The sequence below is a fragment of the Mytilus trossulus genome, chromosome 2 (assembly GCF_036588685.1).
Source record: "Mytilus trossulus isolate FHL-02 chromosome 2, PNRI_Mtr1.1.1.hap1, whole genome shotgun sequence".
NCBI classification, from domain to species: Eukaryota; Metazoa; Mollusca; class Bivalvia; order Mytilida; family Mytilidae; genus Mytilus; species Mytilus trossulus.
The window spans coordinates 92,674,948-92,687,898 of record NC_086374.1 but is presented as its reverse complement, the minus strand read 5'-3'; the positions used below and the strand labels follow the sequence as shown (position 1 = coordinate 92,687,898).

General features: G+C 30.3%; 1 protein-coding gene across 3 annotated transcripts in view; it reads right to left on the bottom strand.

Moving 5' to 3' along the window:
- Window positions 1-12,951, bottom strand: part of LOC134708378 (serine/threonine kinase-like domain-containing protein STKLD1) — a 32,344-nt gene that overhangs the window by 12,417 nt on the left and 6,976 nt on the right. For 2 of the 3 annotated variants that reach the window (XM_063568859.1, XM_063568858.1), the window contains exons 6-14: window positions 12,431-12,501; window positions 11,358-11,470; window positions 9,660-9,850; window positions 8,070-8,137; window positions 6,829-6,938; window positions 5,188-5,427; window positions 4,322-4,333; window positions 1,380-1,441; window positions 608-674 (exon numbers count right to left, since the gene is read on the bottom strand). In XM_063568859.1, the coding sequence (XP_063424929.1) occupies window positions 608-674; window positions 1,380-1,441; window positions 4,322-4,333; window positions 5,188-5,427; window positions 6,829-6,938; window positions 8,070-8,137; window positions 9,660-9,850; window positions 11,358-11,470; window positions 12,431-12,501 (934 nt within the window). The remainder of the gene's footprint in view (window positions 1-607; window positions 675-1,379; window positions 1,442-4,321; window positions 4,334-5,187; window positions 5,428-6,828; window positions 6,939-8,069; window positions 8,138-9,659; window positions 9,851-11,357; window positions 11,471-12,430; window positions 12,502-12,951) is intronic. The other variant, XM_063568860.1, reaches the window with a different exon arrangement.

Sequence of the window (12,951 nt, the reverse complement as noted above, 5' to 3'; positions counted from 1 at the left end):
TTATGCTATAAAATTTCTTTATCTTAAACTAAATGGTAAATAAATTATTTTTTAAATATTATGAAACAATATTTTCTAAATGGAATTGCAACTTCAGAACTATATTTTAAAATGGTGATACTGGTTTTTTCTTTGAAGAGAAAGAAAAAAAATTGTGGAGATTGCTCATATTCAATTGTTAACCAAGTCATTAGAATTTATAAACACATAGAGACAGCAACATATAATTTTTTTAGAAAAAATCTCTGGATTTGAAATCAAGGTTTGATGACTTAATTTATGACAAATTAAAGAACGTTTTATCTGCTTTTGTGTGTTTTCTATACAAATGTTCACCTAAACCTCAATCAGTAATATTTCAAATATAAAAGACACAAATGCTTCATTTTTTTTTTAATTGTCAAAGGCAGTTCAACAAGCCAAAGTTGTTTGCAAAATTTAATCAACATCTTTGACATAGCCAATTTATTGTAGCTTGATCTCAAGTAAAACTTTGCTACATTGATGTAATAGTCAGCAGTTAAAGAAATAAAAGTAGTATAAGATATTGTGATTGGTACACAAAAACAATGTGAAATCACAATAAAAGATGGATGGTATATATTACCTTGTGAGGCTAATGCCATTAAAAGTGCTGCACCAGACTGTTGGAGTTCTGCTGATGCTTCATGGTGCTGTAAATAGATATTGACATGATTGAGGTGCATTACATTAAACTAATATATACTTTCTTGCAACTGATCATATGTAATTGTTAATTTCACCAACAGCTTTTGAAAAATGAATTGTGGATGATATCAAAATAGTCAAGAAAATAAAAGCATTTTTTTATAAATAAATAAGTAATGTAAATTCAGAAATTATTGTGAGGTTTTTATTATTGCGAATAATGCAACAGAGTTGCAAACGCAATAATTAAAACTCCCATTTTGTAATATTTTATCTGAATTAAGCAGGATTTTTCTCAAAATCATAAAAATTTAAATCGTATTTAAATTCAAAATGACAAAATTGGGGTTTATGCAATCTATTTGCCCTTTGCCTTTATACAGCTATACATTTTGAGTGACATGATGAATAAGTACTATAAAGAAAAGCCATACTTTAATACTCTCTCTATTGTAATAAGTTTCATCAAATGATACTGTATAACTTGTCAGATTACAAATATTTTACTTGACCAAGACTCCAAGCTAACCTGTCTGTGCTCTTTAACTCCTCAATGCAGTTGCTTGATTGGAAAGCAGCAACTAGTTATTTCAATGATCATGCTGGGTATAAAATGATTGACCTCCAGCACTCAATAGTTCTGAGGCTAAATTACTCGTTATACATGTCAACTAGAAATTGAATATGATAGAACAATTAAAATACTATACCTCCATAGCAACAGGCACAATAGATATAATCTCTGGTGTGAACAAAACATCATCAGTTTGTGCTGAAAATAAAAACATATGAATATCATCATTAATTCTAGCTAGTATCTGTATAAAACAAGCTTCTTTGTCACTGAAAACAACAGAGAAGGACTGTTACCAATTTAAAAGATGACCACATGTCTTTTGATACTTAGAATTATTATAGATTCGCAGATAGCCGAAACTTGATAATATATACACAAAGGTCTAAGATCAGGCTGGGTAAAAAATTTGTTTGGACTATACGCAACATCTAGTTTAAATAAAAATCGGGCTTGAAGAAAAGCATGAAGATGCTCAACTTTTTCCATTGACTTTAATTTGAAGGTTGTTTAATCAGAAGAAAGTCTTGCGGAAGATTAATTTTCATTTAAAATAAGTACTGATTTTAATTTTGTGTGAAAATCATATTTCAAAATTCTAACAAATTTTAACTTGATGCATATATAATTCTGTCTAGAACACTGGCAAAATTAGAATATTGCTAAGTTAACAGATATTATGTATAAGCACTTCTGTTCACCATCTTTTTCTGTTCAACATTAAATTTTTGTTTTGTTGTATGCTACTTATATATATCATATTAATATATTATATTTTAACTACTCTCTAAGTTAGAATTCTGACATGCCATACTTTTTAAAATAAGACTTATGCAAATTCATTCAATAATATATAATGTTATTTTTTTTAATTATGCAGTTGACTTGAAAGAAACTTCAAATTATAGGCATGTTGAAGTTACATATCATAAACCATATTATTATTTTTCATTTAAGAAATGACTATAATATTTTTTCTGTCTATGAAGAAATAACATAAAAAAATTTGGTGCACACTGAATAACGCGTGTAGCGGGTTTTTTAACAGTGTGTACCACATTTTTTTTATGTTATTTCGACTAAACAGAAAAAAAATATTAGTCATTTTTTATAATTTAATTCTAAATTACATTTTAAACCGTAGAAACAATGCAAAAATGTTGATGACGTCACGGTCACATGACTAAATTATGTATATGGGCTGGTAACAAAATAACGTCAGCCAATCAGAAGACACGTTACATTCAAAACTGTATTATTAATATATATAAACTCTTATTAACTATATATATATAGAATCCAATATATGCCCAGTGTTATCTAAAGACATTAGTTTTTATTTATTCATAAATTGTAAATAAAATAATTGAAACTAAGGAAGCCACAGTAAATTTGGGACAAAGGAATTTTAAAAATTGTTCTTAATTGAAAACTTATTTCACTTTCATTTTAAAAAAAACTAAAAATAACTTTTGTGGTTTTACAATTTAAGGACTACGAAGATTCATTCAAACTACAGGGTTATTCTATGGCTATTGGTGAATACTGTCCTGAATAGATTTTTATTTTGCACAAGCTTCCAAGAGCAATACATATTCTACTAGGATAATAATCACCAAATGCAATAATATTTTAATTGTATAGCATAGCATAAACACACAGTTAAAATATTTTTGTCAACAATGATTTGGATAATTATGGCTAAACATGTACAAAATGAAACTGCGAGCTACTGCTCACTGATGATACCCCCGCCGCAAGTGGATAATATTAATAGTGTAAAAATATGCAAGTGTTCGGTAAACAGGAAGTTGTCGATTGATGAATCTGAAAACGCATCACACGGTATAGCTGACTTAAATAAATCCTGAAACCAAATTTCAGAAATCCTTGTATTATAGTTCCTGAGAAAAATGTGACGAAAATTTTCAACTTGGCTATCATGTGTAAAATCATACAAGTGTTCGGTAAACAGGAAGTTTTCGAGTGATGAATCTGAAAACACATCACACGGTATAGCTGACTTATATAAATATTGAAACCAAATTTCAGAAATCCTTGTATTGTAGTTCCTGAGAAAAATGTGACGAAAATTTTCAACTTGGCTATCATGTGTAAAATCATACAAGTGTTCGGTAAACAGGAAGTTGTCAAGTGATGAATTTGAAAACGCATCACACGGTAAGGCTGACATATATAAATGTTGATACCAAATTACAGAAAGGGTGGATGTGTAGTTCTTGAGAAAAATGTGACGAAAGTTTTGTGGGACGGACTGACGGACTGACTGACGGACTGACGGACAGACTGACAGACAGAGGTAAAACAGTATACCCCCCCTTTTTTAAAGCGGCCTTTTTTAAAGCGGGGGTATAAAAAGACAAACTATGATAGTGATCACAAATTTACTTTTCAACACCACTTAATATCATAGGGTTTAATATCTGTTATGACCAAATACTTCCCAGTAGCAACTCACAGATTACTTGTGTCTCAATAATATATTTTGCTAATTCATGTAACAATTGATTTACTGTGGATTTATTTGATTTCTAAAACCAGTCAAACCAAATTCATGAAGTAATAACTCTTAAAGAATATTGATCACTTTTACCACTCATTTTTCACTTTGAGTGAAACAGTAAATTTTTCCTCAGACATCAGAATATTCATATACATAGAAACAACATAAAATTGCAACAAACGTTTGTGAATTCAGTATGTGAAACATTGAACATAAATTAAACATTTGAATGATTTACTGTGCACACTAGGTATTCCAATTCAAAACCATAGAGGGATCTGAACCCTAGGTTCAACTGATGAGAGGTTTGAAATGGTGGGTAAGTAAAATCTGAATCAGATTCTCACAAATAAATAATGCTTCATGGGAATCATAGCAAGATTTTGTCATTGTACCATTAAAAACTTTTCATCAATTGCTACTAGATATTCAGATCCCTTCCCAGATTTCAAATTGGTATACCTAGTGTGCTGTGGTAATTAGTTATAAACAGTGTGTATTATGGTTTAGAGAATATTATTCATTAGTATCTTGGGGGTCATTTACATTTATACCTTCTCTTAATGCTGAAAACATAAAACAAACTTCATCAATATCAAATGATTAAGTTACATTTAAAAAATAGTCGGGATAAAAAAACAACAATAAGTTAAAAAGAACATACATAATGAAAGTTATGCCTATGTAGCAACATTTTTAAAATTAGCATCTAAAACAATTTCAATAATCAATTTTTACCATATAAACACTAAATATACGAAAAATCCTAAGTTAAACTACTGTAAACCAACGTATTTTCGCAGATACTTTATTTCACGTTTTACCCTTTCTTGACCATTTCGCAGCTATTTAATTTCCCGATTATCTGTTACCTTGATGAAGTTTATTAAGGAAAGATCAAAAATTGACATATTCACGACAATTTATATTCGCGTTATTTTTCTACTGGCGAAAATAAATCGCTTGCGAAATTAAGTTGGTTCACAGTATATATCAAAAATGCATGGTATAATGTTAGCTAATTTCATGCTACTGTCCAACCATTAATTATCATTATTTCTTATCTATGGTGCTCAAAACCCAATGTTGGAATCTGAAATTATAAGACTTTGATAGAAAGATACAGTAATCATTATTGATAACAACAAGAACAATGCTAGGGCTGTTCCATTTAAACATGCATGGTACCCTTTTACAGGAGCAATTTAGTGTATTCCTCTTTCATGTACAAAAATTATATTTGACACCCACCCAAAGTTGTGATTTAATTTAGAATTGCCTACTCTGGGTCATATATATGATTTTATGGATCAGCCCTTACTCCAATTAAATCAAAATATCTCTGAGTAACTTTTACTAACACAAACATGGTTGAATGAGCACTCTACAAGCAGTTATAATTCTATTCATACTACCCTACCTGTTATAATTAAACTGTTAAGTATATTAAAGCCAGCTATTTGTATGTCTTTATCTAGCAGATTATTTCGCATGGCAGCTTTAATCATACGTTTCCCGCTGGCATCAATTTCAAACACTTCAACTTCCTTTGCAAGTTCTACAAGATACTCCAAAGCAGATCTAACATTGTCTTCATAATCAACCATATTGGCAAGATACTGTACTACTGGTCTTATTCCTTGGCCTTTTGGCAATTCAGCTGACAAATAGAAAAGTAATTGTATAATGTAAAGTAAATGATATAAAGGAGTATGTTCGATAAGGTCCTAAAATGGCCCCCTTTTTTAGCGTAAATTTCAAATTCAGATTTATCGACCAATATCACGATAAATTACAGCTAATACATTGACTAGCTATGATATAAGCCATTTTGTTGAAAATTTTACATTTCTGCGTTTCATTATGACGTCACAAGTTGTACTCATATCGATTTTTCACGAAAAAATCAGTGAAAATGGGTAAATTTTCATAGATTATTGGACAGGAAACATAGAGCGCATACGTCGAAAACAAAGATCTTTTAAAATAATGTTTGTGAAGACATTTCACATGTCTATTTTGAATCTTAAGCTTGTCGACGTATGCGCTCTATGTTTCCTGGTCCTTTATTTGGTTGAAATCTAGCTGATTTTGTAAAATTTCACCAAAATCCCTTATTTTGACCTTTTTTGGATGTAAAAATCAACGTGTTAGAATTAAACTTTGACAAAAACAGTTCTGTTTAACTTTCTAACATGTCTTTACGGCAACTTAAAGCATTTATTGTCTTGTTACTATGAACTTTATAATTGGGGCCAAATATGGCCCTTACCCAACTTACTCCTTTGCAATTTGCCATTCTCAGCCTACAGCATTTTATAGTATGATGTGCAGTATGGGTTTTTATCATTGTTGAAGGTTGTACCTTAATTAGTTGCTTACTTCTACATCAATTGGTCTCTGGTGGAGAGTTGTCTCATTGGCAATTATACCAAATCTTCTTTTTTTTAAATAGAAACATGCAGAATATGCTAATATACAGTAATAATTTTGGAAAGGGAATATGCTCATTTAAAATCAGTCTTGCTTGAAATTCATAAATTAGAAATCCTTCAGTGTTCTTTACAATCAACAGTGTGTTGCATTATAAAACTGTTGATTGTTTAATTTGAGAGTACCAATTTTTGTTGATTAAGGAGATTGCATGGATCTAGAAAACTGCATCGAAGCTCATTGTACACTTGAATTTGTGGTGATCTATTACCTGCAATTCCAGAAAATTGATTGATCGATTTTTGGTGTTTAACGCCACTTTTAAGCACTGCTTTTTTGGGCTATTTCAATTTTTAATTGGTGGATAAAGCCGGAGTGCTCGAAGAAAACCACTGATTTTCGATATAAAAATTGACAATCCTAGTCAATTAAGATTTTCAAGAGTCAAGTGCACCTGCATGAGCAAGGTTCGAACCAAAAACCTCAGTGCTGACTGGTGTGGCTATTGATTACAGTAGTGACTACTTAGACCACTTGACTATCAAGGTACGCTCCAGAAAATTGAGTATGTACCACACAAGCAATACTAAATCTACCACATATGTAATACATGATGAAGTAAACCTACTTTTGTCTTTTGGTATTATAATGGATTCTCTCCTCTTTCTCTTCTCTAACTGTGAAGCATCACTTCTTTTTACACATTCCTGTACATAATTATTTTTGTCCTGCAATTCTCTGAAATGATTAAAAACAAATTAGTTACAACCTAGCCATTAGGTATTTTTAATGTGAAGATGTGTCATTGACATTCTAACAAATCTCAATATTTTTTTGGAATATAAATGAAAATAATATCTGGGAAATATAAATTAACGTGATGAATTGAAACTGTTATGATCTTTTGATTAATTTTATATTTACTTGATAAGCATCTCCTGATTGGAATGTATTTTAAAAAATTATATTATATTTGGGAAATAATAATTAAAATTGACAACAACACTTCAAAAGATCTGCAATTTTATTATCTATGTCTACATGTTTCGCCTGCAAGGCAGGCTTCATCAGGACAATTTTTATACAGAAATTGAGCCCCTGAAGTACTCAAAGTGGTGCATTGAATTTGACGTCGTCATGGTGAGAGAAACAATGAAAAGTGAAAGTAGCAATACAGAGTTATAAATAGATAAGATAAATATAGAAAATTAAAGTTTGTATACAATGTAACTTGAGTTCGTTTTACTATTATATGATACATGAAATTGTTCTAAAGGCTTGGCATCTTATAGGACGAACTTCCCATGGTTCCTACCATTGGGAAATGTTTTTTTTTATTTTTAAATTGCTATCAGATTTTTTCTCTTTCTTCAAAACATAACTTTTGACAATTTTCAACAATAAACTGTTTAAATCATAATGTAACATCATGGTGCCAACCTTGAGAGGACTTAAAAGCCAGTCAAGGTTGTTAAATGCTCATGTAGTAGTAGTGTAGCATAATTTTCCCTTTCATGAATGTGACCTACCGAATTAGACTATTTTACGGATTTGTAATCACATAAGCAACACTACAGGTGCCACATGTGGAGCAGGATCTGATTACCCTTCCTGAGCACCTGAGATCACCCCTAGTTTTTGGTTGGGTTTGTGTTGTTTATTCTTTAGTTTTCTATGTTGTGTCATGTGTACTATTGTTTTTCTGTTTGTCTTTTTCATTTTTAGCCATGGCGTTGTCAGTTTGTTTTAGATTTATGAGTTTGATTGTCCCTTTGGTATCTTTCGTTCCTCTTTCATCAAGTTGCTAACTATACCAGTATTAATTTGGTAGCCACAACAAGAGTCATCTACCATGAAATAACAATTTACCTGGCTGTTGGTCTTTTATTTCTCTTCAAAGTATTTCTAAGTAAGCTGATTATATCACTTGAATAGAACTGAATTAAAAGAAAAACAAAGATTACTTTGAAATTTTTAAAAAAGTTCGCAGTAAAAATATGACGAAAAGGAATGGTAACAAGAATGTGTCCCAAGTACATAGATACCCCATCTGCACTATCATTTTCTATAGTCAGTGGACCGTGAAAATGGGAGAAAATCTCTAATTTGGCATTAAATTAGAAAGATCATTTCATAAAAAACATGTTTACTAAGTTTCAAGTTGATTGGACTTCAACTTCATCAAAATCTACCTCAACTAAAAACTTCAACCTAAAGCAGGACAGACGAAAGTATGATCTGACAAACAAATTATTGAACAGTCGCACAGACAAGGAAACATAATGGCCCATAAATTGGGCATAAAAATATAGGAAGCACAGACCAGATAACATAATGCCTATAAATGGGACATAAAAAAAATCTTTATTTTAAAATTAATCTATTTTTTATGGTTGGCTGCCTGTATAACTGTTTTTAATGAAGGATTGTATAGTTTGCGCAACATTTCATTTTTTTCAATAATAGATTTTAAAAATAAATATAAAGATTGCTGTTGATCATTTTCTTATATATAATGCTGATCATCTCAGAACTATTAATTAATATTTTTACATGTATATATTTATTAACTGGAAATCAAATTATCAATTTTATCTTAATAGTATCTCATGACAAGATTAATAATCGATATGTTCTAAAATAATTCTGACAATGAAAAAGTAATGTTGTCTCATTTTATTAACTTATATTATTTATGCTCCCCTGGGCAACTGAGGGTTGATGTAACAGGCGATTGTTAATAAAATATGTTTTATATTTAAAAAAAAACAACAAAAAAACTTATATTTCCCTTGTGTTATCTCCCCTTATGTTATTTCATAGCTATTGCACTATTTCATAGCCTGTATTGCAAACAGAAACATTTTTTATATTAATTGTGTCATTTTTCATATATATTCACTTTCAAAGCTGTAAATCAGAAATCATTGTGATTTTTAAAAATAAGGATGGACCTCAATGTGAAATTATTTTTGAGATTTCAGATCAATCTTTATCAAGATATCTGTACATAATTCAAGCCGTGTTCTTATTAATTTAATATACATCTTTTTTGCATTATTCCCATTGAAGGAAAAAATCTGAATTTACAGTACTATATTTTATTCTACATTTTACAAAACGAAAACCATGATCTTAAAACTAAAAGCAGAAATTTGTTAAAAATTGAAAGATAAAATAAATAGTAAAAATACAAATATATTTGCTTGAAAGTATTAAAAAACATAATCTAATATTCAATCTACACATTCTTATATATTAAGTGACAAAAGTTTATGGGTAACACACTACAGTCAAAAATTCATTGATAAAAAAATTGTTGTAGGATCAAAGTCCTTCTAGTATTACCATGCATATTCATTCATTCCTTTTGCTATGAAAAAGGAATACCTACCATTTTCTTTTATTACCATTGAGGTGTGCAACAAATGCCACAGTAACATTTATCTTTTTATTTACCCTTGAAATTTCTTCAAATATCTGTTCCATTACAAATGAATCTTCCTTGATGTCTCTGATTTTATCCATAATTTCTTCTTGTGTATATAGGGATGTGGTTGTCAGCTCCAATAAAATACAACCAAAGGCCCACACATCAGATGCCATGGTAAACTTGTCAGTCATTTCTGGAGCTATGTAGTTAGTTATATCTACAGAAAAAGAAAGGATTTTTTTTTTTTGTGATGAAACTATGTCCCAAATTCAGTAGGATGTATTTCTGATTAAACCAAGTTTGCTCATAATACATATATACCAGTATAAGTCAATTTCAGTATCGTTATTTGAAAAATAGAGCTTAGAGAACATACTCAGGGATATTCAAACTCAATAGTAAAAAATAAACTGACAATGCCATAGCAAAAATGATCAAAAGACAAATAACACTTATTAACAGTATACAAAACACAACTTTAAATATAGATGCTATGAGAGAAGGACTCTTTGGCTGCAAGAAGCCTTTTTCAACTGAATTTTATAGGTCATTCTTATGTTGTACTGTTACACCACTGTTCTAAATGTACGTGTCTGTCCCAAGTAAGGGACCTGTAATTCAGTGGTTGTTATCTGTTGCGGTGTTACATATTTGTTTTTACTTTTTAGTTCACTTTTTTTGTATATTAATTAGGCGGCAAATTTTCTCGTTTTGAATTGTTTTACATTTGTGATTTCAGGGCCTTTTATAGCTGACTATGCGGTATCAGGTTTGCTTATTGCTGTACAGTGACCTATAGCTGTTTATTTCTGTGTCATTTGGTCTCTTGTGGAGAGTTGTCTCATTGGCAATTTATTCCATATTTTTTTTTTATAGTTTAAATGTTACGGTAGCACAATACAAAGATTTTTTTACTTCCAATCACTAACATTTGAAATGCTGTAACATTCTTATGAATGCATAGAAAATAATAAAAGAAGTACATATAGATAATTAAAAGATTAATCTTTTAAATGAATGTAATTTTTTTATTATGCAATCATTAAGTAATCAATTATTATGTAATAAGTGGCAAAATCTTGGTATATTAAAGGTCACTTGAATGAATTTAGCTCTTTCATTTCTTTAACTATACAGAAAATTTTGACGAAATCTTAATCAACACATCATGGGCTTCAAAAGGGTGTCTCAGATTGTCTCTATGGTATTCTATTCTCTCATAAATCTCCAATTAGTTAAACATCCTTACCACATAAAAGAAGATAATGTTTAATTAGGTGTAACATTTGTTCTATACATTCTATCTGAAATCTGAGACACCCTTTTGTAGATAATGGCCGTAGGAACAACATATAATAAAATCAAGCCTCTAGGGATACCTATGCATAAGCTAATTTCATTTGAAAGTGGAAATTTGGTGAAAAATATTTTAGACACTGTTAACATTATAATTGGTTACATAATTGTTGCATAATGCTAACATTGCATTAATTTGAAAGAGTAATCTGTTAGCTATCCAAAACTACCACTTTTATAAATTTTCAAGCATTATTAAGAAAGTTACAGCATTTTAAAACTTGGTAGTTGGAGTTATAAAATCTTTGTATTGTGCTACCTTAATACCAACATATATCTATATATGTGACTTTGCCAAATCATGACACTTGAAGGCTTTTGTTCTTTTAGGGAAATTGGTGTTGATGGCAATGAACAGCAATATTAACCTAGTGTTGATCTTGTACATGTTCTGGTATCTCCCATTACAGAGGCAACAGAAAAATCTCCAAGAACCAAATTACCATCCTCATTTACATACATATTATTGGGTCGAACATCTCTGAAATGGAAAATAAACTTAGAAAGAGGATAATACATAGGTATTTACTCTATATTTTCTATTTTCTTGCTCACTAAAAAAATGAACAATCTGTAAATGAATATGGACAAGAAAAACTGAAAAAAATGCATAACTTCAATTGTGATATTATATATTTTGTAAATAGATATAGGAAGATGTGGTGTGAGTGCCAATTAGACAACTCTCCATCCAAATAACAATTCAAAAAGTAAACCATTATAGGTTAAAGTACGGCCTTCAACACGGAGCCTTGGCTCACACCGAACAACAAGCTATAAAGGGCCCCAAAATTACTAGTGTAAAACCATTCAAACGGGAAAACCAACGGTCTAATCTATATAAACAAAACGAGAAACACGTATATATTACATAAACAAACGACAACTACTGTACATCAGATTCCTGACTTAGGACAGGTGCAAACATTTGCAGTGGAATTAAACGTTACCCTTTTTGAGAAAGTTTGCTTATTGTGGATGTGACTTCTAAATTGTGCATATTTTTGACTGTAAAGTGTATTTTACAAGACAATGCAGTTTATAGACAAAATCACTTCCCTTTATCATTAGAAGAAGAAACTAATTATCAAACTGGATACCTGATTCTTTGTTTTTACGTTGAGTTCAAATTTTTAAAGATTGTAGTAATTAATCCTTTAACCTTTTCTCTCTGAAAACTTCTTTAGAGTTTGTGTTTCAGGAATAAGAAAGCAAGAGTTACCTTATATTAAATTGGAAAGCATGCATTCTCAATAAACACCATGTTAAATTTACTGAATTCTTTAAACCATTTTGCAAATAATTACAACCAGGTTTCAGGGCACATCAAAATTGTGGTGTTTTTTTGAAAACTAAATCTAAAGTACCATTGTGCTCTATTACATTTGTTTTCTTAAAACAACTCTCCATCAAATGCCATGAAGAGTCATTGTTTAAATACCTGTGAATTATTCCCTTCTCATGTGCATATACTAAGGCTTCTATTATCTGTCCAATCCAAGTCTTTATTTTCTAAAATGCAAAAAAATGTAAAATATACAGTTAAGTTAAGTAAACCGTGCTATTTCAAGACTTCGAAAGTAGTCTTCTTTTCATAGGGTTTGATTCTTTTTGTCGAGCCTTCGACTTTAGTCGAAAAAGCGAGACTAAGCAATCCTACATTCCGTCGGCGGCGGCGTCAACAAATATTCACTCTGTGGTTAAAGTTTTTAGAATTTTAATAACTTTCTCAAACTATCCTGGGTTTGTACCAAACTTGGACAGAAGCTTGTTTATGATCATAAGATAATATCCAGAAGTAAATTTTGTAAAAATAAAATTCCATTTTTTCCGTATTTTACTTATAAATGGACTTAGTATTTTCTGCAGGGAAACATTACATTCACTCTGTGGTTAAAGTTTTTAAAATTTTAATAACTTTCTTAAACTATCCTGGGTTTGTACCAATCTTGGACAGAAGCT